This window comes from Micrasema longulum, unplaced genomic scaffold (genome assembly GCF_059751315.1).
Source record: "Micrasema longulum isolate JH-2025_06_02 unplaced genomic scaffold, ASM5975131v1 h1tg000101l, whole genome shotgun sequence".
In the NCBI taxonomy this organism is placed as follows: domain Eukaryota; kingdom Metazoa; phylum Arthropoda; class Insecta; order Trichoptera; family Brachycentridae; genus Micrasema; species Micrasema longulum.
Window position 1 is genome coordinate 1,186,799 of NW_028277307.1, and position 22,734 is coordinate 1,209,532.

Sequence of the window (22,734 nt, forward strand, 5' to 3'; positions counted from 1 at the left end):
CGTTCATGTGTGTGCGTAAATGGCTCGGAGTGTACATTCGGTATTTTCATTTATTTTAATTTATTACCTCCACGGAAAACGCAAATGTCAACAATCATTCTTTTCTCACTTGAAATTCTTATATATTTTTAATTTTTTTGTCACATTGAATGTATATATCTTTTGCCAAATTTATGAAAACTTAATTGGTCTTTTTGTGTTAAAATTGTTGTTTTCAAAACTTTTAATGTATGACTGTATGTTTTCTGAAATAAAATAAAATAAAATAAACTCATCAAAAAATAAACCAGCGTAAAACGAATATGGTCCTGGGTTTGATTCTTGATAGAGTCGACACAAAATATTTGTTTACAATGTAGTTTTACGCTTTAATATTTCACTGTCTTTGGACTGGAGCACTGCATTTATTTTACCTTTGCAGTGCCCTATGTACGATCAAGTGTAAAAAAAGGTTAAGATAAAAGTGAAGAAAATCAATGCTAAGAATATACTCTATATTACTCTGGCATAGAAAAAATAATTTAATGTACAGTATAGTAATAGTAAAATAGAAAAAAAACATATTTTGTTTTTGCGATCTCATCAAGAATCGAACCCGAGACCCTCCGTGTGTGAGGTTATTCTTAACTGTTACACCACGGCGCCGCCAAATCACCACTAATAACATCTGGGTTTTTATGTTTGCCATATTACCATAAAAACGTGTTGTTTTCTAACTATATTACCATTAACAATATTTTCCCAATATTCCATATGACCATTAATAACGTTGCGTCTTAAAATCTTGCGTTTTTACCATATCATCGGTCTAACTAATAAAACTCATAAATCTCTAACTTATTTTTTGTTTACGGGAGGGTAAAAGCTGTTTTTATTTCAATGGCAAATTGTGGCGAAGTTTTCTATATTTACATCTATATATTTAACAATGCAATACTGTACGAATACACGTTTTACACGCGTATAATCATTTGAAATCCTTACAGAAAACGCCGAAATATCATTATTAACCATTTGAAGATAAACAAGTTTAACAAGTTAGGGTGATGATATTACCATTCATAACATCTTGCAGTCTTACCATATTATCATTTAATCTCTTGGTTTAGTTTTACATTACTTTCAGGTAATGAATGAATTTTTAGGCAAAAAAAAAACAAGTTTTTTTACACACATTTATTTAAAGAACACTTACAAACTGATCAAAACCTTTTTGTGACATTTGTTTTCAACTGTACGTACCTAACATATACTCGTTTATATGAAATTTCAATGGTTTATTCTAAAAATAATCTGTATCTTCAGTCACGTTGTTTCCAATCTCACGATAAGTTAAAAACAGGTGAACTATTTTGCAAACACCATCCATCAGCCAATCCTGTCTATATTTGGACAAACAGGGAAAAATAAGGTGAAATTAAAAACATTTTGTTCTTCGTATTTTATTGACCTTTGGTATTATTTATTCAAAAACAATTTTAAAGATTTGAATTGATTAAAAAAAAACATTTATTACTTAATATATTTTACCATTCATTTAATAAGAAAAATGTCATCATAAAAAATACTTACATTAAACAAAAAATAGCATCAAAAATTAAAGTACTCAAAATGCTACTCACAAAACTCTTTAATATGTTAAATTGGATTGCTATTTCAAAAACCTACGCATGAGAATATTCTTGAATACTTTGAAAGAGAAATGTTTTGATAAATACGATTACTCAAAACGGTATTCTCGAAATAAAACTTTAGATTCAACAAATTCATTAAATGACCAATATTACTCAAAAATTTGAAAATAAACTACTACTAAACGACGTTACTTTTTAAAAATACAGATTCCATTGAAGAAAGAAATACATCATTAAAATTTCAAATTGGAGGTAAGCTACATTTTAATCAAAGAATAATGATCCATACAATAAAAGCTGTCATTTTCCAATGAAGTGTATAAAAAAATATTGACTTTTTTGTGATAAAGTAAATATAACATTTTTCTCCTCGTCCTTAAAGATATCCACATTCTAATATTATGATAATATTTGTAAACACAAATAAAACTATTACTAGGTTGATATTTAATTTCTAGCGCTTGTAAGCAGTGTTCACGTCTTCTTCTTCTTTCTTCACTGCTTGAATAAGAATTAGAGACATAACAGCGTTTACCACCTGCAAATACAATTAAAATAGGTAATTTAAATATGGCTTTAAAGGAAAATTCTATAACATGTTTCAATAATTAACGTTTGTAATCAAGCAGTTTCGTATTTAAATTATCGTATTTTGCGCGGATTTTTATGAACCGAAAAACAAGCGCAGATGCGAGTAACTGAATGAGCAATCGTAAGTGATTACTAAGCTACTGCAACGTTTTATGAGTTCATTGAATTGGATGTGATTACGCTGCATTTTATACAAAATTAACTACTGAACATGTTATTTTTTCCCTAAGACTCGTTTGGACGTGTAGTTTTTTGCGTAGGCTAATCGTTTCGTGTGGACGTGTGTTTTAACAAAATTGAATAAAAATGACAATTTTTCTCCTATTTTGTGATAGGTTTTTATTGACAAATTACTGTGTATAAGAAAGTTAATATTTCTGAGAAAAGTAAATGATTAATCATCAATTCAACAAATATTTTTTTTTCCAATTCTAAAAAATAATGCAATTTGACAAAGTTTAACGAATAGTAAAAGCACAGCCGATACCGTTTTGAAAGCCGGGAGGTTTTCTGTTTGTTTCGCTCATATTTTTTATTTGTCCAAAATAGTTTTCTCAAATTATAATTTCGCAAACTGTGATTTTAATTGAGGTTATTGGTATAGCTTTTATTTAATTTCACTTTGAGTTTAGCGTTTTGTTTGAAAGGGAATGTATTTTATACAATTTATCAGTGACACATAGGCAACAGCTGGGTATTTTATTAAGAGACAGAATGTAAAGACAGAAACAGAGGAGTCGCGGGTTCGATTCACGCTAGTTGCAAGAGATAAATCAAAGATTTTTTTTTCTCAATTGGTCTGAGTGTTGTGGTATATTTTTTTATAGCTTGCTTCCATTTACTCTTTCTCCCAAATGCTGACAAGCCTCTAAAATAGAGGCTTGACGGGCTATTCCTTTAAAAAAAAAGAAAACATGGGTTAAAATCGTGATCCAAGGTCAATGATGTGGTTCACAGGTTTGCCAACCAAAAATAGAGCCGGGCTGAATATAGCTAAAACCACAGACTAAAAAAAGGATGAACTAAAAAAATCTCAGAATGGAGACCCAAAACTGACAACGAAGTTAGGTGGTCTGATGACATAAAGGGGTCTGATGACATAAAACGGGTTGAAGGAATTGGTTGGAGTAGGGATATGTGGATATCTGATGGAAAGGCTTTTCTTAACCGTTAGCCTTAATGTTGATGATGATTAAAGAGTGTCAGATATTGTTACTTCTTACTCATGAGCATATTGTAATTATACAAACAGAATGTTGAATAAACATTTTAGAATATTGATTTAAACAAGATATAAAAAAATCAAATTATCAAAAAACTCTTACATGAATCATACAGGCAACCATTGCAATACCAGCTAGCCACCCTGACTTCTCCTCCAAGTACCAGGTCAACTCCTCGACACAGCCATAGTAGAAGGCGTTCCCAGTAACAGTATCTCTGCATTCTGATGGAAGAGGCTTTTTCATGTTCATGTAGTCGTTGGGTCCGTCCGCTCCGCAGCAGCCAATCTATATGTATAAAATTTTTTTTTTACATATCTGTTTCGTGGTTAAATAAATAACATGATACGCCACCTATTATATGAATAAAAACATTTTTTTTATCATAAACGGCTAACTGCTTATTGTATTTTACAAGAATTTACAAAATTAAATATACCTGCAAACATTTATGCAATATAATCTGCTTTCTTAAAATTACGAAATCCAGTAGTAGAATCATGAGTTTCTTTAAAACATTATCGAATAGGGGATAATGTTTACCAACAGTCACAAGATTATCTAATGGTTCAGTTACTTGCAAACAGTCATCAAATTCATGAACAAGGTCAAAAGTTACCTAATAACAGTCATCCTGTGATTAAAATGTTTTAGATTGTTAATACTACACAGTCATATTCAAGCGTTGGCACGAGGAGATGTAATCTTTATACCAATTACCACTCAACCTTCTTTTTATTGTATACTTTGGTTTCCGTAATATTTTTTTACTAAAAAGTTGGTGAAACTTAACTCATTTGAAGATATTGTACTATCCTGCCATGTTTCCGATTGAAATATAAGATAAGTATCGATATTTGAAATTTTACATAAGAAATTAAGTTTTCTCCTCTCTGATTTCTATAAAATACCTCACTGTGTAGTTGCTAAACAAGATTTTGTTGCATAACTGAAATACCATTAGTATCTTTGAGATTTTCTAGAAAGGAATACGTTTTCATTAGTAGATTACGTATAATTTTAATGGACTTTGGTATCTTGTCATCATTCGCTCCAATTTTTAAACATCTAAACGCTGATTTGTTCAAAGAGTTACCGATTTCCTGAAAAACTTTTTACAACTACAACATTATCCTCATGATTCTCCACCAGATTATAAACTAAGTTTTTTTTTTTTGTTTTCGAATTCTCTCATCATCTTGTGCGTATTATTATTTTCCTCGACACGCGCCAATTTAATCTTAAATTTCTGATGTTCTTCTTTCATTGTTACCAACTTGTCGTTTATTTCTTTGATTTTTTTATACAAATTGTTATAAAACTTTTCGAAAACTAAAAATTTCACAAGTAATGCATCGCTTTTCTTTTAAATTTTATTCATAAACTCACCTTTATCTGCAACCATCCTTTTTTGTATTGTTATAAGCATATTTATTATTTGAGACTCGTTCAATGATTCTATTTAAAAGTCGAACTTACTATGGGCTGCAAAATTTGCTGAAGTTACATGTGGTTTATTTAGTGGTTCAATAGCTTTACATAGAGCGCACTTCCATTTGTTTCGATTTAAACTACAAGTTTTACGAAAAATATACTTCTTTCATATTGCCACAGTAGAAGTGAAATTCCTTTTGATATTCATCCCATCAACTTGGTGAATACAATTACTGCATATTTCATATTTAAAAATGTAATAATAATATTCCTGTAGTTTGTTTTTCTATTTAAAAGACTGTTTGTTAATGGTCATTTAGTATTGCCTGTTTGCGGGTTGTTTAGTCTATGTTCAAATATCAACCGATAAAAGTAAGATGTCAAATTTCAAAACAACAAAAGCAGTGCCCCAAACAGCTGATTTACTTTTGCGACATTAATATTTTGACTAATTATGTTAGTTTAAAAACTTAATTGTGTACTCACATTAAATTTTTTTAAATCATAATTTTACTCGGTAATTTATAAACTGATTTTAAATTGAGTGGTATTTAAAAAAAATATATCCACTAATTTAAATTTTTGAAGTTTGTGTGCGAACATATTATCTTACACTTTAGGCTAAAAGTAAGTATTATGCAGATGAATAATTACTCTGGCTAACGAATATTTAAACTTTTTAATTGCCGTTGGCTACCGTACGAAAGATCTTAAGTTTGATAACAATACAGGTGTGGACAAGATAATTAGTAAGTTTACTAATGATGACGATCCTGAGATTAAAATTTCTGATGATAAACGTTATTCATAGACACAAATTTAATAATGTAAAAACTTACTTATTCAAGGCCTTTTTAAGACAGATAATGATAATTTTGATACTATGCCGTGTATTGTTAGTCTTTTTCGACAACGTATCGGAGAAAATTGCGAGGCACCATCACACCAGAAAAACATCGTAAGAACGAAAAATGCAGTTCATTCAAAGAAAAAAAATAATCAAATCTTTGTATGATTTTTATGTCAGTATGCAGATATATTAACAAATCATAATATTTAATAAAAAAGAATCTTGAATATGAGCCCACATCAATGTTCTGTAAGCTCCTATCATTTAAGATATATTGAAATTTAAAGAGCAATAATAGTGGATATTACAAAGCGTGTAAAGTTATCATGGAAACTAGCTGAGAAAAGGTAAAAGATCATTTAAATATCTTCAAACATCCATTTACAATTCATTCTGAATTTTTTGTCCCCGTTATAATATATGTCTAGGGAATAAAATTTCATTTAGATTTACGTTGGATAAAATGAGGTTAATGGAAAAAAGCTATCCCAATAACTGATCAATATTTTTAACGCAATTTGTAACCAAAACATTGAACAGTATTTCATGTTATTATATTCCAAGAAATTTTTGCAAGAAAACAGTTGTTTTGAAACAAATAAAACTGGAAGTTGAATTAAGTTAAATACATAATATTATATCGTTATGTATTTAAATGTTAATCAGATTTTGGAGATGATAAATCGACAAATTAAACCGTGGCTACAATAACATACATATTCTAAATAAATGCTCCGTGTTGCCTTCTCGATTGACGGATTGGCATTCGGTATCATCAATATTAATTAATTTACAAATAAATTAATGCAGTACGCACCGGATCCTTCTGCAAAGCAGTAATCTGTTTAACAAAATGAATTCAATTGTTAAACGTATTTATCGTCTATATTGTTAATCTACTTGTATAATTAAAAGTTTTAAATATTATTGGATGTATGTTTGTATTTTTTCTCGGCTAACAAAGATACAATATTTGTTACAGGCCAGACATGAAACACTGGCTGTATCTGAGTTACAATAATTATACATCTTAAAAACAATCTTTTTGCACCGGAATTTGATTACCAAGGTAGTTTTAAAATACCAAAAAAATAAGTATGTTTTATCCTGGTGTAAAGACGTGTTACCGTTAAAATGGGTTAGTAAATATATTAGTGGATGATGCGTGAAAGAGAAGAAAACGATAATTTCTTTTGATATTTGTAGATTTAAACTTTTGATACCGGTTTTTGTTTATTTTATTGTTTATTTTTTATTCCATATTTCATTCCTATTATAATGGTACCCTACGTATGAATTTTTTTAAAGATTTAAATTTATAATATGTATCTGACATAAAAATGTTCCGACTTTACATTGGAAATCTATCTAGTCATGACCAGAACCGAATTATCACCATCAAAAACATCTTGACTCTCGACTAATTCCACGAAAGACTGACAGTTAAAATTTTCTTCTATTATGAAAGGACATTTTCAAAATTCATTAAAAAAATATCGTTTCGTCAAATTGATGAAAAACTGATTAAAATAAGATTGAAGAAAAAAAGTCATGAAGTATGTCTAATTGGTTCGTTTTTGTATAAGTTTCAATATATTTCAAATCATTTGATTAAAAAATTATAGTATGGTAAAATAAATATTAAACAATTTTTTTTTAACGACTTACTTTTTTTATTATTTCTACCGACTAGTTTCATAACTACAAAAGTTTCTTTATCAAGGTATATTTAACTAGTGAATTCCATCCTATTTTATTTTAACAAAGATTATTAAATATTAAGTCGATACATATGAAGCTAATAAGTCAAGCTTTTTTGTCATGTTGTTTTTCTAAAGATGGGAAGAGAGATGAATACGATCCTATAAACGATATAGGAGTGGACTTAAGGAACTAAACTTTTCTTTTTTCTTCTCAGGAAAGCTATTTAATTTCTAAGATTTCCAAGTTGTCTAATTTCAATATTTAATTTTCAACATGAAGAACTTTTAATACCGCGTCTTTATTAAAATTATGATTATTTTTTATCAAATGGTTTATATTAAATATTATTTTTTTATTTTTGCATTCCTTTTTTAGTCTTTCCAATGCTTACAATGCAGTTTCGCAATGATTACAATTTAATTGGTATTGCCATATTTATTATATTTAGGTAATTTATCTTTGTGATTTTTTAACAAAGTTCCTAATTTATTAGTTGTTTAGAATGCAGGTCTAATGTTTGATGGTAGAAAATGAGATAATTGTTTAGAAAAATTGACATCATAAAAATAACTCACCTCTATTGTTGAGATGGGTAAGCTTTATTTATTGTGGGAGTTAAGAATACTTTGATAAAGGAGCTTATGTAGCTTTGAAACCTATCGGTTGAAAATAAAAAAACAAGTGGCTAAAAACAAAGTTGTTTTACATTTATTTTAGTATAGTAAACAACCACAAAATTAATGTTTCAAATATACATTTTATATAAAAATACAGTAATTAAACAAAAACGGAAATACGTAGAAACATATCAAGAAAATTAAATTAAATATGCATCGCATGCAAATATGTAGCGGATATTAATAATACATTAGTTCACATTACAAATGGGAGAAATGTCAAGCGAATTGATGGAGCAGGTCTTCAATATTAATAATTTTCGATATATTCAGGTTACGAAACGTCATGAATCTAAAACCGACTTTATACGTTTGACACGTAGAAAAAAGAAGGCTTGTATTGGTTATATAAATTTCGATCAAACAATAAAATCACGTGTAAGGCTTCTAAAATTGCTTAATTTAATATTTTTTCAGTAATTAGTTATAAATAAGATGGGTTTATCAATTTGTAAATTCTTGATTCGTTCAAATATTAAATACCTACGTCTAAAATACCTACGCATATTTTTATGGTTATTTATTAAACGCAAGGTAGATATTGTTTTTAAAATGCTAATCCAATAACGGAAAAGGCATGAAAAGTAAAAAAATATATATTCCAGAGACATATTATGTATTAAACTTTTTGTACATAATGTAAATTATAGATTGACGGCCTTATTGCTGAATGGTAATTTCTTCTAACCAACCAATAAAATAAAAGCTTCGTTTTTGTAATTCAAGTGACAAAACATATTCGATAGAAAATAAAAATTAAAAAGCTAAAAATGTACAAAAATATAAATAATTGTATTTGTTAAGTAAATTGTATGTCAATACTATCACTCAATGAGAAAAATGAATAAAAAAGAAAGGGGGAGAGATTAAAGAAGAGAAAAGAGATGTTTCTTCAGACGTGATTTAAACAGAGATACTGTAGGATTTTTTTGCTCCACTAATAGTTGTTTTCATTATTTTTGCAATATTGCTTATTTGATAGTGGATAGGAGATGATTCTACAATCAAGCCGCATGGACACCATATGAGTAAGAGAAGAAAATGGAATTGCGGTTGGGTATTAAGAGGGTCCTTTCAGAATAAGAACGAAAAAGTCAATCATGAACTGATAGGCGTTGAAATTTTTCTCGAAGGTATATAGAAGCATTAGGACTATGAAGTATAGTAAACATAAGTGAAAAAGAGTGATGGTCTCTCCGCTGTCTAATTTTCAGCCATTATGATTTTTTTTTAAATTTAGTTGTGCGTAGCACATGTGCGGTTGAAAAAAGTGAGAACTCAAATATTTTAATGAAAAAAATAAGCACTTGTTTATTTAATTAAAACAATAATTAAAACTATTTGAATTATATAAATCAAAGTACTTTTGGCACTAAAAATTTGACAGTTATATCTCGAACAGATAATTTTTTTTCCCGTACTTCTAAAATAACTTTATCCATATTTTGTGAATCATATTGCTGATATAGTCGTCTTCCAACCTTTCTTTTATATATTCGCAGCATGTCCACTTCATCTCGCAAAATACAAGATTTTTATATTTATTTTGTATTGATTTAATGAATTAAATTCTATAAATCAAACCAATCAATCAAAAAAAATAAAAAATATTGTACTGATCTGGACACAAGTTTGTCACTATACGAAAATTCAAGATTGGCAGAAACACAGTAGTACCGCTATTATTATAATGAATCACAACACTAACAACAAAAAAACAAAACATACCTGCGTAGCGACAGGCCGTTGGAAGCATACTGACGCAAAATGACTGTGATTCACGTTACCCTCTCCCTACAGATTACCTTGAAAAGAAACGATGTGCCAATTGCCCACTTCCCCTGCCATGTCCGAAGTCACCCCGTTCCTTGGTACAGTTTTGTGTGTATAAATAAAACTAGAACTATGCAGTCTTTTTGACTCAACGCGCGACGGCATCTTATAAACCCATAAAAGGAAATCGAATGAAGATACACATATTTAAATGTAAATATTAACAATAACTGGACTTCGAAAGAGAAATCAATGGGATCCGAACAGCCAATCCGTGAGTCCGCGACATTACCGCGGGATCACGACCCATAATATCGGAATTTATTGATATTCATTCGTGCTTCGTATAAAACTTGATGAAGAGTATTTTCTCATTCAGAGACGACTAAAAAGTTTGTGAAAATAATTATTTATATCCAAGTTGGAAAACTTGGCTCATTTTTCAAAATTTCTTGCTTACGCCAGTGATTGTTAACACAAAATTGGCTCCACAGCACTAAACCAAGTTATCTTCCCTCTGAAGGATGATAGCGATAAACAGGATGGAATTACTAACTTAAATAAGGAGCATAAAAAATGAATCTTCTCGGAAAGGCCAACAACCAAGTTTGTTGGAGTATGAAGTTTCATAAATTTAACAAGAATAATCGAATCATAAAGTTTTCTAAGTAGATTTATCTTAAACTAAAAAAAGAACGACACGAAGATTTAAATATTTTTATTTTTAATCAGCGCTCATAAAGTTATCGAATGATTCTCAAAAAATATTTTTTTTAAAGAAAACATTTCCTAAAAAGATATTGCTATAATTTATGACACTCACATTTATTGAGCTAGCCTATGTTTATGTTGCTTGCAGACCCAAGGGTTGGGCCTAGTAGCTAGTTGCGTACTGCGAACCAGTTTGTTCATAAAACATTTCAAAATAACATTGGCAAAAGCATCAAATTTAATATGCAACGCCATTTTGAAAAAAAAAAATCTAAGCAAAAAAGGTTTTTTTTATATTTTCGTCGGGTTGTGGTCTCGTGGCTAGTAGCGTTGCAAACTCTCGAAACAGAGATCCGAGGTTCACCCCAGCTTGACCGTAATTTTTTTGATAGTGAGTTATTAAAACTCATTTAAAATGCCCACTAAAATTAAAACTAAAAATTTAAAAAAACTTTTTTTATAATTAATCAACAATCAACAATAATGAAAAATACATTTCCATAAAAAAATCAATTAATATTAAGGACAAAAAATAACGAAAATAATATCAGTAAAATTATGAAAAGTAAGAAATTAAATTATTATCTAGTCCCTACCGAACGTTTTTAATTTTTACTACACCAGTTCTATTTTGCAAGAAATAAATTGATCGGCAAATTTAATAACTACTCTGATTTTAAAAAAATACACAAACGTATTTTTTTTGAGTTTGTGGCAAAAATAATATTTTCCAATTAATATTAAGTAGAACAGAGAAAATAAACGCTAATTAAAAAGCTGATTTTATCAATATAATGCTAACGAATATTTAATGTTGAAAAACTTAATTAAAAATAGAAAATTGAATTAATTATTTGATAAAGTTCATACAGTTGCGTGATGGGAAAAATATTATCACGTTACTATTAATCTCTTTTAAAAAAAAACTGAAGGTAATTTATATGTCCGTGTAACGAATTTGAAATAATTACTTTTATCATGTTCTGAAAGCTGTTGGTAAAGAATATTAGATTAATTGATGTAAATAATGGAACATAATTGAAAAACAAAAATCGATTGAAACTGCTTCTTGCATTTTTAATGTAGTTCCTACTATTTTAAGAATTCTAGCTTTACTTACACATAACTTCTATAAAAAACGAGCAAAATAAATACCACTTATTAACCACTTACATACTTTTTTAGGTCAATGGATTTCGAGATGTACCTGTCTCTCCGCCAGGACAGTAATTACACTCACATACAAATCCAACTATGCATATTTACCATAGTAATTGCACAAATATATAAAACTAACGTGCTGATAAGATAAATGCCATTTGAAGCTTACGCCAACGTGACGGTTAGTATAATAATGAGTGTCTTGATGAAGAGACGGATATTTAAAAAAATTGGCAGACATAGGAAAGCCGGTAAGTAGTTTTACACGAAAATTAATTATAATTTATTTAAATGTTTGACCACAAAGTCAATGATTTGAATATTAATTAAAAAAAAAAATATTTGACAAAAAACAAAAGTGAAACAAAACAATAGTGCATGTTTTGTTATGTTTTGTTGTTTATTTTGTTCAAAAGTCTTAAAATGTAAACTAATGATATTTTTTTTTCCAGTATAATAAATACTATGGATTTCTAATCAGGCAAAAAAGCTTGACTATAAAATATTAAAAGAGAATTTTAGTTCAATTATTTATTGACAATTCTTGATGGAATTCCATTGTAATTATGTAATTCACTTACTTATTTTGACCAATTATGGCTTTCATCCTCTAATGGACATCTTCAGATTGGTGAATATAATAGAATCTTCTCTTAAAGTACACCGCCAACATATGTTTCAATAATCTGTCTCACTCTGTCCCATTGAAATATTGCGTATTGTATATTTTTCAACTTATTTTTAAATGTACTTACACAAGATATATTTAGTTTTGTATAAATTAGCCTTCCACTGTATATTATTTACCATTCTGAAGATGCCCATTAGAGGGTGAAAGCGCTAATCTGCCAAAACAAATAAATGGAACTGTACCAAGTATTTTTAAATTCATAACTTATATGTAAATATTTATATAATATGTAAATATAAGTTATTACATCATTAAAAAAGTAAAGTAAATATAAATAAACATTTGCATTCTTATTATTTACGAAAATATAAAATATTTGGCGTGCATTTTCTACGAGTTGTAAATAACTCACTATGAGAAAATGGCAAGTTAGTAGAGTGGGGTTTGTATCTCGGATCTATGATCCGTGAGTTCATTGATTGTTAAATTGTTAACTATTAATTGATTCAGTTAACTTTTTATAACTGAAATGAAAGGCAAGATACGCAACCACGTACTGGACTTCGTGTGAATTAGAAGAAAAAACATTTCATTTCGTGATCATGATTATAAAACGGTTACAAGTTGACAGATCAAAATTTCGTTTGTATCTTAATTTATATTAATCACTTTATGGTTCTATAGTCTGTGTCCGGGCAGATTGAGAAAACAGTTCTGTAAGTTAAATATAACAAGAATTCTGAACAAGTGATTTCAACTAGATGGCTTGTCCTGAAATTCCCTAATAAAGAAATCGAGTGAAAAAAAGGTCGACCTGGTTGTGTAGTGGTTCGCCTACCATTTTTAAGGTATTTGGTTCAATTCTTAGAGACTGAATGTGAAATATTGATTTTTAAGTTTGTTGAAACTGGAATTTCATTGTTTCTGGTCTGGCACTTGAATTGTGGAACTGATCACTTTACTTTTATGTTACAAATGACAAGAATACGCTGCATCTGGTGTGTCAATGCAACGCCAAATGCACTATCAGGTGCGGGTAAGCGTATGGAGATAAAATGTAATATTGGGATAGCATTGCTAAAAAAAATCTGGTGGTCTATATCCTCAACTAAGCACAGAGCAAAAATTCCGTCTGGTTGGAACATAGATAGTTTTTTAATTATTCCGTCTCAATAATTATGTGAATGTACAAAAACATGTTTTTTTTAAATAAGATAATAATGCAATGGAAATATCTACACATGGGTCATTTACGTAGTTTCAGGTACAAAATCATTAGTACATAATGGCATCTAATATGGTACGATTGTAGTTACGAGCATGTAGATTATTGTGATTGCCTTTATCATGATCAACGAGCGTTGGATATAGGCATAAGGCCTGTGTTACCTTTGCCTCTGCAATGATTGCACTTGGAGGCAATAATGAAACAGGCCTATAAGTATGGAAATTTCAGAAATTACGTATGCTAACGTGAAATATTGGATCAGTTATCGCATACTGGAACCCAATATTGGCTCTTGCGTACAGAAAATCAAATTCTGTTACATAAATTGGATTTGTGTTTGGACCACAAAATGGCGGAAAGGCAGCTGCCTTGGAAATATTTTGGTAGCATGAAACACCAATATCTACCATCGAATTTTTATGTTCAAATACGGTGCACTGCAAAAAAAATATCTTAACAAGTATCTAAGTATTAAAAATATACCTACATAAATACATATTTGTATTTTATATTTTCTGAATTAACATTTACTAACTATGCCCTTATTACATGGCTGGTAGGGTATTACCCTAATCTATCTGAAATACAATAAATTATTTTTTTTAGTTTATATCAGAGTAGACTGACTTTCAAATAAGAATATAAGCGCTCTTAGGGTAGCCATGGTGTAAAAATAAAACAAAATAATATTCCGACAAAAAAAAATGAAGTTTGAGACATACAAGGTTACATGTAAAAACGTTGACAACTTTGGTACGATAATGTTTCAATTAAATTTATAATTTTACTTAAAAGAAATTAATGCTTAATTCTAGAGAAACATACAGTTTTTTTTACATTCATTCATTTATTACACATAGAGATTCAGGATTTATATTCTGTTTTATTTGTTCTCAATTGAAATTACGTGCTGAGAAAATCACAATTGTATTAATTTCCCTGAATCTTCGAAACCCTTTATTTATTTTTTAAAACCATTGATTTAAGAAAAGGAAACACCGGAATAAAATATCTCAATTGATGTCTTTTATTATGGAAAATAACATTACAACAACCATGAAAAACTCATTTATGTAAAAAAATAAATGTAGAATACTGAAAAAATATTAAACAAGAAAATAAACAAAATATCGCGACATATCTGGTGTGTCATCACTTCCGTCAGCAGAGAAGTAAAAAAATAAAAAGATTTTTCGATGAGATTATTGAAAAATGCAATTTCCCTTTCCCAATATTAAGCTTTAGACATGGTCATCGTATTTACTGTAACCAGCCAACATTGCTATTTTTACTAACACATGAATAAATATTATTGTATGTTTTTAAAAAAAAAAACAAATTGCTTATATTTTATCGCGTGCCCTTGGTCTCCGGCGATAGTTTGTGGCAACATATTTGCTTCTCATACCTAAACGAGACCATAACCCGACCTTTGTGTGACTGAGTCACCTTTCCAGTTCTCACTGAAGTAATTCTCATTCAGCGCGTCCAAGTTGCGGGGGCGGCACCTTTCACTTCAGTAGACCGGAGTGTTCAGGTGGCTAAGATTGGATGAGGACCTAATTTTACGGGGTATTACGCGATCCCTTGCCTAGAGCACCTTAAGTGAGACTTTAATGGCTGTGGTAGTACTGCTCGAACAGCCGGAACAGGTACAAATATTATCTCAGGTCACTCGGACATACTTCGGGGTATGGGCTGTTGAGAGACAGCGGCGTCGGGTAGGACGTTGTGTTAAGAATGGCTGCGGAGGAAAAACAGTCAGCGACGCCATCCTAAGCCCCAATTATCAAGAAGGGTTACTTTCTTGAGGTCAGGTGGCAACCAACCGGCTTCAAAAAACAAACCAAACAACAAATCTCATAGTCCGAGGTGTGGACTAAGGACTGGGAGGGATGATCCCAAGTAAATGAGACATACTGCCAAGGAGAAAGTAGTTTATGTTTTAGAGTGTGCATTCCGTACAGACAAATTGATTAGAATCTCAGTAGCTGCTCCGTTATTATCTCTGCAACTCATTTTTATTTATTTTCGTTACGGAGTCAGTAGCAATTTTGGTACTCGTACTAAATTTCTAGTGAAACTACAGTATATTGTATACTCTTATACTGCTTTACTTTAATAATCAATATTGACGACCTTTAGTACTTCTCTAAATTGGTTGTCTGCATTTGGTATAGTGGTCAGCGCAATAGTTTACCCTGCAAGAGGTCTCGGGTTCGATTCCTGACATGGTTGTAACAAATATTTAAAAACAAATATATTTTTACACTAGAATATTTCTTATGCCTTGGACTGGCAGTAAAAAGCGTAAGACTAATCATCTTACCATCACGTAACAAAAAATGATCAGAACACGCTGCAAATGGTGTACCAATGCCGTGTTCTATTTACCATTAAGTGCGGAAAGGAAACACTGATGACGGTGTTTCTAAATTTAAAATAAAAGGCAATAAGAATAACCGTAGGTTCGTTTTTTTAGTTTAGTTTTGATAAAATTACGTTGTTCATTGCCAGGTACAGACGTACTCAATGCCAAAACGCGCGGATGCGACCAAACCAAAAGTAGCTAACGACTAAACCAAGAGTAGATAAGATACGATCATACTCCGAACGCTGCTCCCTTCCTCTTACTTCATCAACGAGGCACCATAAAAATCAAACTCAAATAAAAAACTAACGACTTATTGTTTGAGCGAGTCATGGTCAAAACATTTCCTCAAGGTCACACTGTGACGTCGGGCTAGTACGATTTTTCATATCATTTGAGGTTTTTTTTCTTAAAGCTTTTCCGAAATTAATAAAGTCCAAATTCGACCTTATGTTTTTTTCTTGGAGCATGTGTTGTTTGAAGGACTGCGAATAAAAGACGTCGCGTGCGCTGTCTGTGCGTTTCAAAAAACTGTATTTTAGACAAGCGAATTTGATTATGATTTTCTAGTTGAACGGAGCCTCACTTACCCTCTTGACTCACCCGCAAAACCGCGACTATACATAATATTCGGAGAATATGTATTTTCGTGTTTTTTTAATAGGATGTTTGTTTTAGAACGTTTATTATTTCTTCAGAACACGTATCTTTTTTTCCATTCATTATATTCACCCCTCTGAAAATATTATCGCCACTGTTATTTCGGTATTTAAAACGAATAAAAGCAACGGCTCGCGAACCACGTAAAACATTTCTCCACTTCGTTAGGGTCTAAAAATATAATTTTGATTTAAATGCGAGATAATAACTGCTTTCGTGCGGGCAAATATTCAGATATTAAATTTGCTTCGTAACCGGGACGCGTATTTATCAATTTTCACACACACATTACTCGGCCTAGGAGCATAATTTCACAGAATTTAGCTGCCAGAAAAACTAAACAATATTTCACGTAGCTTACACCTAAAACAGCGGGAATAAAATTGAAGTTAAATTTAAAATAGAATTCGGGTACGCCATTAATCAAGTGTTGCCCCTTGGAGAAAAAGTTCGCTCGCAGATGTCGCTAGTTTGGCGACCCGCACGCAAGTTATAAATTAGTCGGCCACAGCCCACAACAGGCGCACCCTGTACTCGGTACCCGGAGCTGGCCCCGGTTAAACTGGACATCGGACATAGGACACGTTATAATTACCAAGGAGCCATGTTATGGTCAACAGGGCTGGATTTATGATTTTGGGCGATAATTGCGATACGATTTGATGTTTCATAAATTTACGAAAAATAAATCTTGATTATCACTTTTTAAAATCTTGCCTTAGCTTAATTTATGCAAATCTGTATGTATATGGTTAAAAAATATTACAATTGAGGAAAACGAGTGGCGCAAATTTATATACTCCAGTCAACCCACAAATACAAAGCATTGTAAAAAAAAAAATCTGTCGTATTCATTTGATCTGTCGATGCGAATCGTAACACGTCACTCGGACTTAAAACAGCAAAATATTCAGTTTTAGGAATAGGTGCCTCAGAAAAATACCAAGTGCACTGTCGTATAACTTCGTAAAGAATGTGAAAATTAGACAACGGACGCAAAAAACTTCCGGTGGCCACTGTCATCAAGCGGGGGCAATTCGGCTGGCTAAGCTATATATATTACGCACTCCTCCCAAAAGCCTTAACCACGCTTCTCGCGGTCCTGGACGTCCACGGCTGATATTTCGTCGGCAGCTCACTGAACTACGGGACGCGAACTTGACTTGGAAGGACTCACGGGAGTTGGCCGCAGTCAGAGAGACCTGGAGAGATTTCGTAGACACCATGTTCTCCACCTAGGGAGCGGACGTAATTTGTAAAATGATTTCAAAAATTATTTTCGGTGTCTTGCAGATCATATGTTAATCTATCAATCTATATAATGTTGATCTTGTTGATAATCTAACCAGTATTGCAAATAAATATTACAGTGTGGAGCGACACATTTAACTAAATGTAATGAAATCCACCTTAATGAGGAAAATTCACATTTTTTGGTCAGCTTTCAAGTACGTGATTATTTATCCTTAGAGTCCATTTCACATAATTATGTTCTTTTTTTTCTGAATCCTCTTTCTTTCTCATTTCAAACACCTTTTACAATTTCTTATTCTAAGCATTTCTATTTTTTTTTTAAACGTTACAGGTATATTTGAAAATACAAAAATGTCTAAAAGCCGAATAAACAGTTGTAAAAAATACACTTATTTGTTATTTATTATTTATTTACTTATTTTATAGAAACAAACAGTTGACAACGATATAACAACATAAAAAAGATACAATTTAAAGACAGACCAGCGATGTTTCTAAATAAAAATCATACATATTGAATTGTGGTTCAACAAAAGGGTTTGTTTATGTGTATTTGTATGAGAGTAATTGTAGAGGTGTGTTTGTGTGTATTTGTGTGGGAGTAAGTGTTTAGGTGTGCGTAAGTGTAAGTATCATTAAATAGAAAGTAAGAGCGTAGCGCAGCCAAAAAGAATGAGTATTTATTTATTTTTAAATAAATTAAGGAGCGTGTTGAATATAACAATAGATGAAAAAAAACATTATAGTATAAGCAAGAATGATAGAGGAAAAAGTGTTTTGTATATTTAGTAAAACTAGCTCTTGTCACGCAAAATAGCACATTAAGATTTATTTTGGAGAGTAGGTTTAAGGAGTCTACTTAATTATTTAAAAATTTATATAAACAGCATAGTTCAGATAAAGCGCGTCTATTTTCAAAGGTAAAAGATCCATTTTGTTGAAGAGATTGGCTGTGAGTGCAAAGCGAGAAATATATTTATAAAATAATTGTGTGTGTAATATATATGTATTTGTATAAATAAGATAAATAATAAAATTCCAAATATCACTAATTAAAATCAGCCTGTTTTTCGTTAATTGGAATATAAGCTAACCAGGGTGCGCTTTTATTTTTTACTAAAAGTTTCAGTAATACCTTAAAAAAATATCTTTAATTAAAATAAAACCGAAGACTTTGAAAAAAAACATCGATTTTAGTTACCAACAGTTGAAAATTTATTAAAGTTATCAACTTATAAATGTCTTGTCGTTTAATACATAAACATAATATAAAGGAACAGCGGTCGTATTGCAGTCTACGATATATCCGGTGTAAAATGAAGATTAATGTAATGGCACTATCCTTTTCACATACTAATAGTGTTGTTGTCAAACCAATGCTAGATGACATCCCCGTCTTTTTCACTCTTCGTAAATTGTTTCGGTAACGAACGAGATGGCAACATATAGATGGCGGTACCCTGTTTATGTTCCCATCAAAATAGCACTGAAATTAGACGCCATTGATCAACGAGGTTACGAAAGCGAGTTGCATAAAACTGATTAATAAGGCAGGCAGATTTGATTAATAAGGGTCGTGAGTAATGAATAATAGCCTGACAAATTCAGGGACGGAACTGTGAATTCACGAAGTGAAAGAAGAATGTTAAAAGATATGTTTATGATAATAACTATGATTTTTACAACGAAAAACATAAGCTGTCAAGGCATACAAATAAATACACATATCAATTGTCGTTTCTTTTCGAGAAATTCGTAGTGTCAACAATAAACACATGCCTATTTACATAGATATGGAGGATAATGGTGAGTGTTGGTGGAGCTCCTACCCCAGTTAGAGATTGACAAAAGACACAAGGTTGCTGTTTAATGCGTTTTTATTACACGGCGAATAAAAAGTTAATTGTGTCGCGCGAATGTTACGGCGGTGAAATTTTGAACTGGCTGCACTGGGACTCACTGACTGACTGACTGGCTGATTGAGAGCGACTGAACTGGGCGTTGGCTGCGCCCTATGGTCTCTTTATACAAAAACATGTGTTGGCGGTGTACTTTAAGAGAAGATTCTATTACATGAAAAACATTTGTTGTTTTATTATAATGTACAGGGTCCAACTAAGGGGGCTAATAAGGGTGAGTTTTTCTGCAGAGAGAATTCAAAAACTACCAGTACACCGCCAACACAAGTTTCAATAATTTGTCTCACTCTGTTCCATTGAAATATTGCGTATTGTATATTTTTCAACTTATTTTTTAATGTACCTTCACTTAAGATAATATTAAGTTTTATATAAATTATCCTTACACTGTATAAAATTCACCAGTCTGAAGATGCCCATTAGAGGATGAAAGCGCTAATTAGTTCAATAAATGAGTGGAAGTGTACCAAGTATTTTTAAATTATTAAATTATATGTAAATATAAATTATTACATCATAACAATGGAATTCCATCAATAATTGTCTATAAATAATTTAAACAAAAAATAAAAAAAATCTTTTAGTAATTGACTTATTTGTTGTAAAATTATTAAAGATAATACATCATTGACTATTTTGTTGGTATTATGTGTTACCTCAATATCTAATGTTCATTTTGTTTGTCAATATGTACCTTGCCTGTTTTTTACGAGACAAAATTAGGTGTTAGGTACATATTGTTTTTAGTTTGAGGTCTCTAAAAGTCTTTCGGTTAAGTTGTATGGTCTAGTATATTTAAGATACACTTGAGGATCTGCAGACATTTTTAAAAACTCCGTTTCAGAGTTATACGGTTATTTACATGCTTATTTTTCTTAATTATGATTTCTGAATAGTATTCGCATAATCTGTTATCAAGTTTTTAATATGATTTCATTTTCAATTTATACTATTCAACGGAATCAGCGAATAAGAGAGTACTTTTTGAAACGATTTGTTTCCAAATTGTTGCAGTATGATTAGAAAAAAGAGAAAATGTGTTCAGATATGTTTTTACAGGCAGAAAGGTTCATAAAAAATATATTCCATGTTTACTCAGCGGATATGGGTTGTTTGAAAAGCGTGAGAATGTAAAATACATTTATGAAAACATTCGGAAATTTCAAAAAATATTTGTTGGCATGGTAATAAGCGCTAACAGGCCAACGTGTATACAAAAACAGGTGATTTTATAAAAATGACTTATTAATAAAGTGTTAAATATTTATATACAAACGCAATATGAATATGATGACAGTAAGTTTCATCATCATCATCAGCCGTCTCTTGTCCAATGTTGAACATAGGACTCCTCTTTAGTCTCCAAATTTCCCTATCCTGAGCCAACCGCATCCAACCACTTCCTGCAACTCGTCTTATGTCGTCTTATGTCATCAGACCACCTTGTCTGAGGCCTGCCGACACTTCTTCTACCTGTTCTGGGTCGCCATTCCAGGACTTTTTTGGTCCATCTAGAGTCTGTGATTCTGACTATATGACCAGCCCAGCTCCATTTCTGGTTGGCAGCCCTATGGACCACATCGGTGATCTTTGTTCTCGCTCTAATCCATGTATTGGTTTTTCTATCTCTTAACGAAATACCCAGCATTCTCCTTTCCATGGCTCTCTGTGTCACTGATAATTTGTGTAATTTTTTTTTCGTGAACACAAAAGTTTCACAGCCATATGTCAGTCCAGGGAGAACACAAGCATCAAAAAGTTTCTTCTTTAAGTAAATTAATAGAGTTCTGGTACCAACCCTAATGTATGGAAGCGAAGCATGGAGTTGGAAAAAAAGGGACAAAAGTAGACTGAATGCTGTTGAAATGCGATCCCTCAGGCGAATGTGCGGAAAAACAATGTATGATAGGTGCCCTAATGTCGAAATTAGAGCAGAATGCAAGGCTGAGTTAAGCATTATCGACAAAATTAAGAAAGGTCTTTTGCGATGGTTCGGTCATGTGGAGCGAATGAATGATGAAAGAACGGCTAAAAAGATTTATGATGCGAATGTGTCTGGTTGTAGAAGTCGAGAAAAGCCGAAAAAGACATGGCATGATCAAGTACAACAAATTCTTGAAAGTGGTCATGTGAAAAGTCGGAATAATCGACGTGCGTGCATGAGAAGATGTATGAATGTGAAGGAAGCAAAGGAAGTGTGCCAGGACAGAGTGGTGTGGCGTTCTATCCTCTCTGCCTACCCCTCCGGGAAATGGCGTGATGGTTAGTTAGTTAGTTAGTTAGTTAAATACTTCGGAGATTTTAGGATATATGAGAGCTTACCAAAAGTGGCCCATGCTAAACCTCGCCTTTTTTCTATTTCTACCTCTTGATTATCTTTGCCGAGCTTTATTTCATGTCCTAAGTATATATAACTATCAATCTTTTCAATTATTTCTCCATTTACTAAGATGTTACATGATTGGTTTGCATCACTCATTACTTTAGTTTTTGAAGCATTCATTAAGTTTATTTTCAGATAATTTATCAACAATAAAAATAGAAACAGAATGCGATATACCCATTTGAAAGAATTTATTATTATTATAAGAAATATATATTTCTCTCTATTTTTTTCCTTTGAGTAATATCGGCGTTCAATGTTTTATTCTAAATTCTATCTCATTCAATTTTAGAAATACCTTTTTTAATTGTGGTAATTCGACGCCTATTGACCTTAGAAATGAAATAAATAAAGAAAAGCGTTATTTGTGTTACAGGTAGTCTTTTTTTCTTTACGATTTTATAAAATGTTTTAATTTTGGGGCCATTTTCAATGAGTTGTAAGTAACTCACTATTAGAAAATGGAAAACTGAAAACAGTCTAGCTGATTTGTCCCAGCTACTAAATAAGATTCTAATTAACTGTCCATC

The 22,734-nt window shown here is 31.2% G+C and overlaps 1 protein-coding gene across 1 annotated transcript in view; it reads right to left on the minus strand.

The window, feature by feature from the left end:
- Positions 1-1,426: 1,426 nt before the first annotated feature.
- Tsp2A (tetraspanin 2A) overlaps positions 1,427-22,734 on the minus strand; it is a 276,209-nt gene continuing 254,901 nt past the window's right edge. Inside the window, exons 4-5 of the mRNA XM_088237265.1 lie at positions 3,551-3,736; positions 1,427-2,172 (exon numbers count right to left, since the gene is read on the minus strand). Coding sequence (XP_088093391.1) covers positions 2,089-2,172; positions 3,551-3,736 — 270 coding nt within the window. The 3' untranslated portion in view covers positions 1,427-2,088. The remainder of the gene's footprint in view (positions 2,173-3,550; positions 3,737-22,734) is intronic.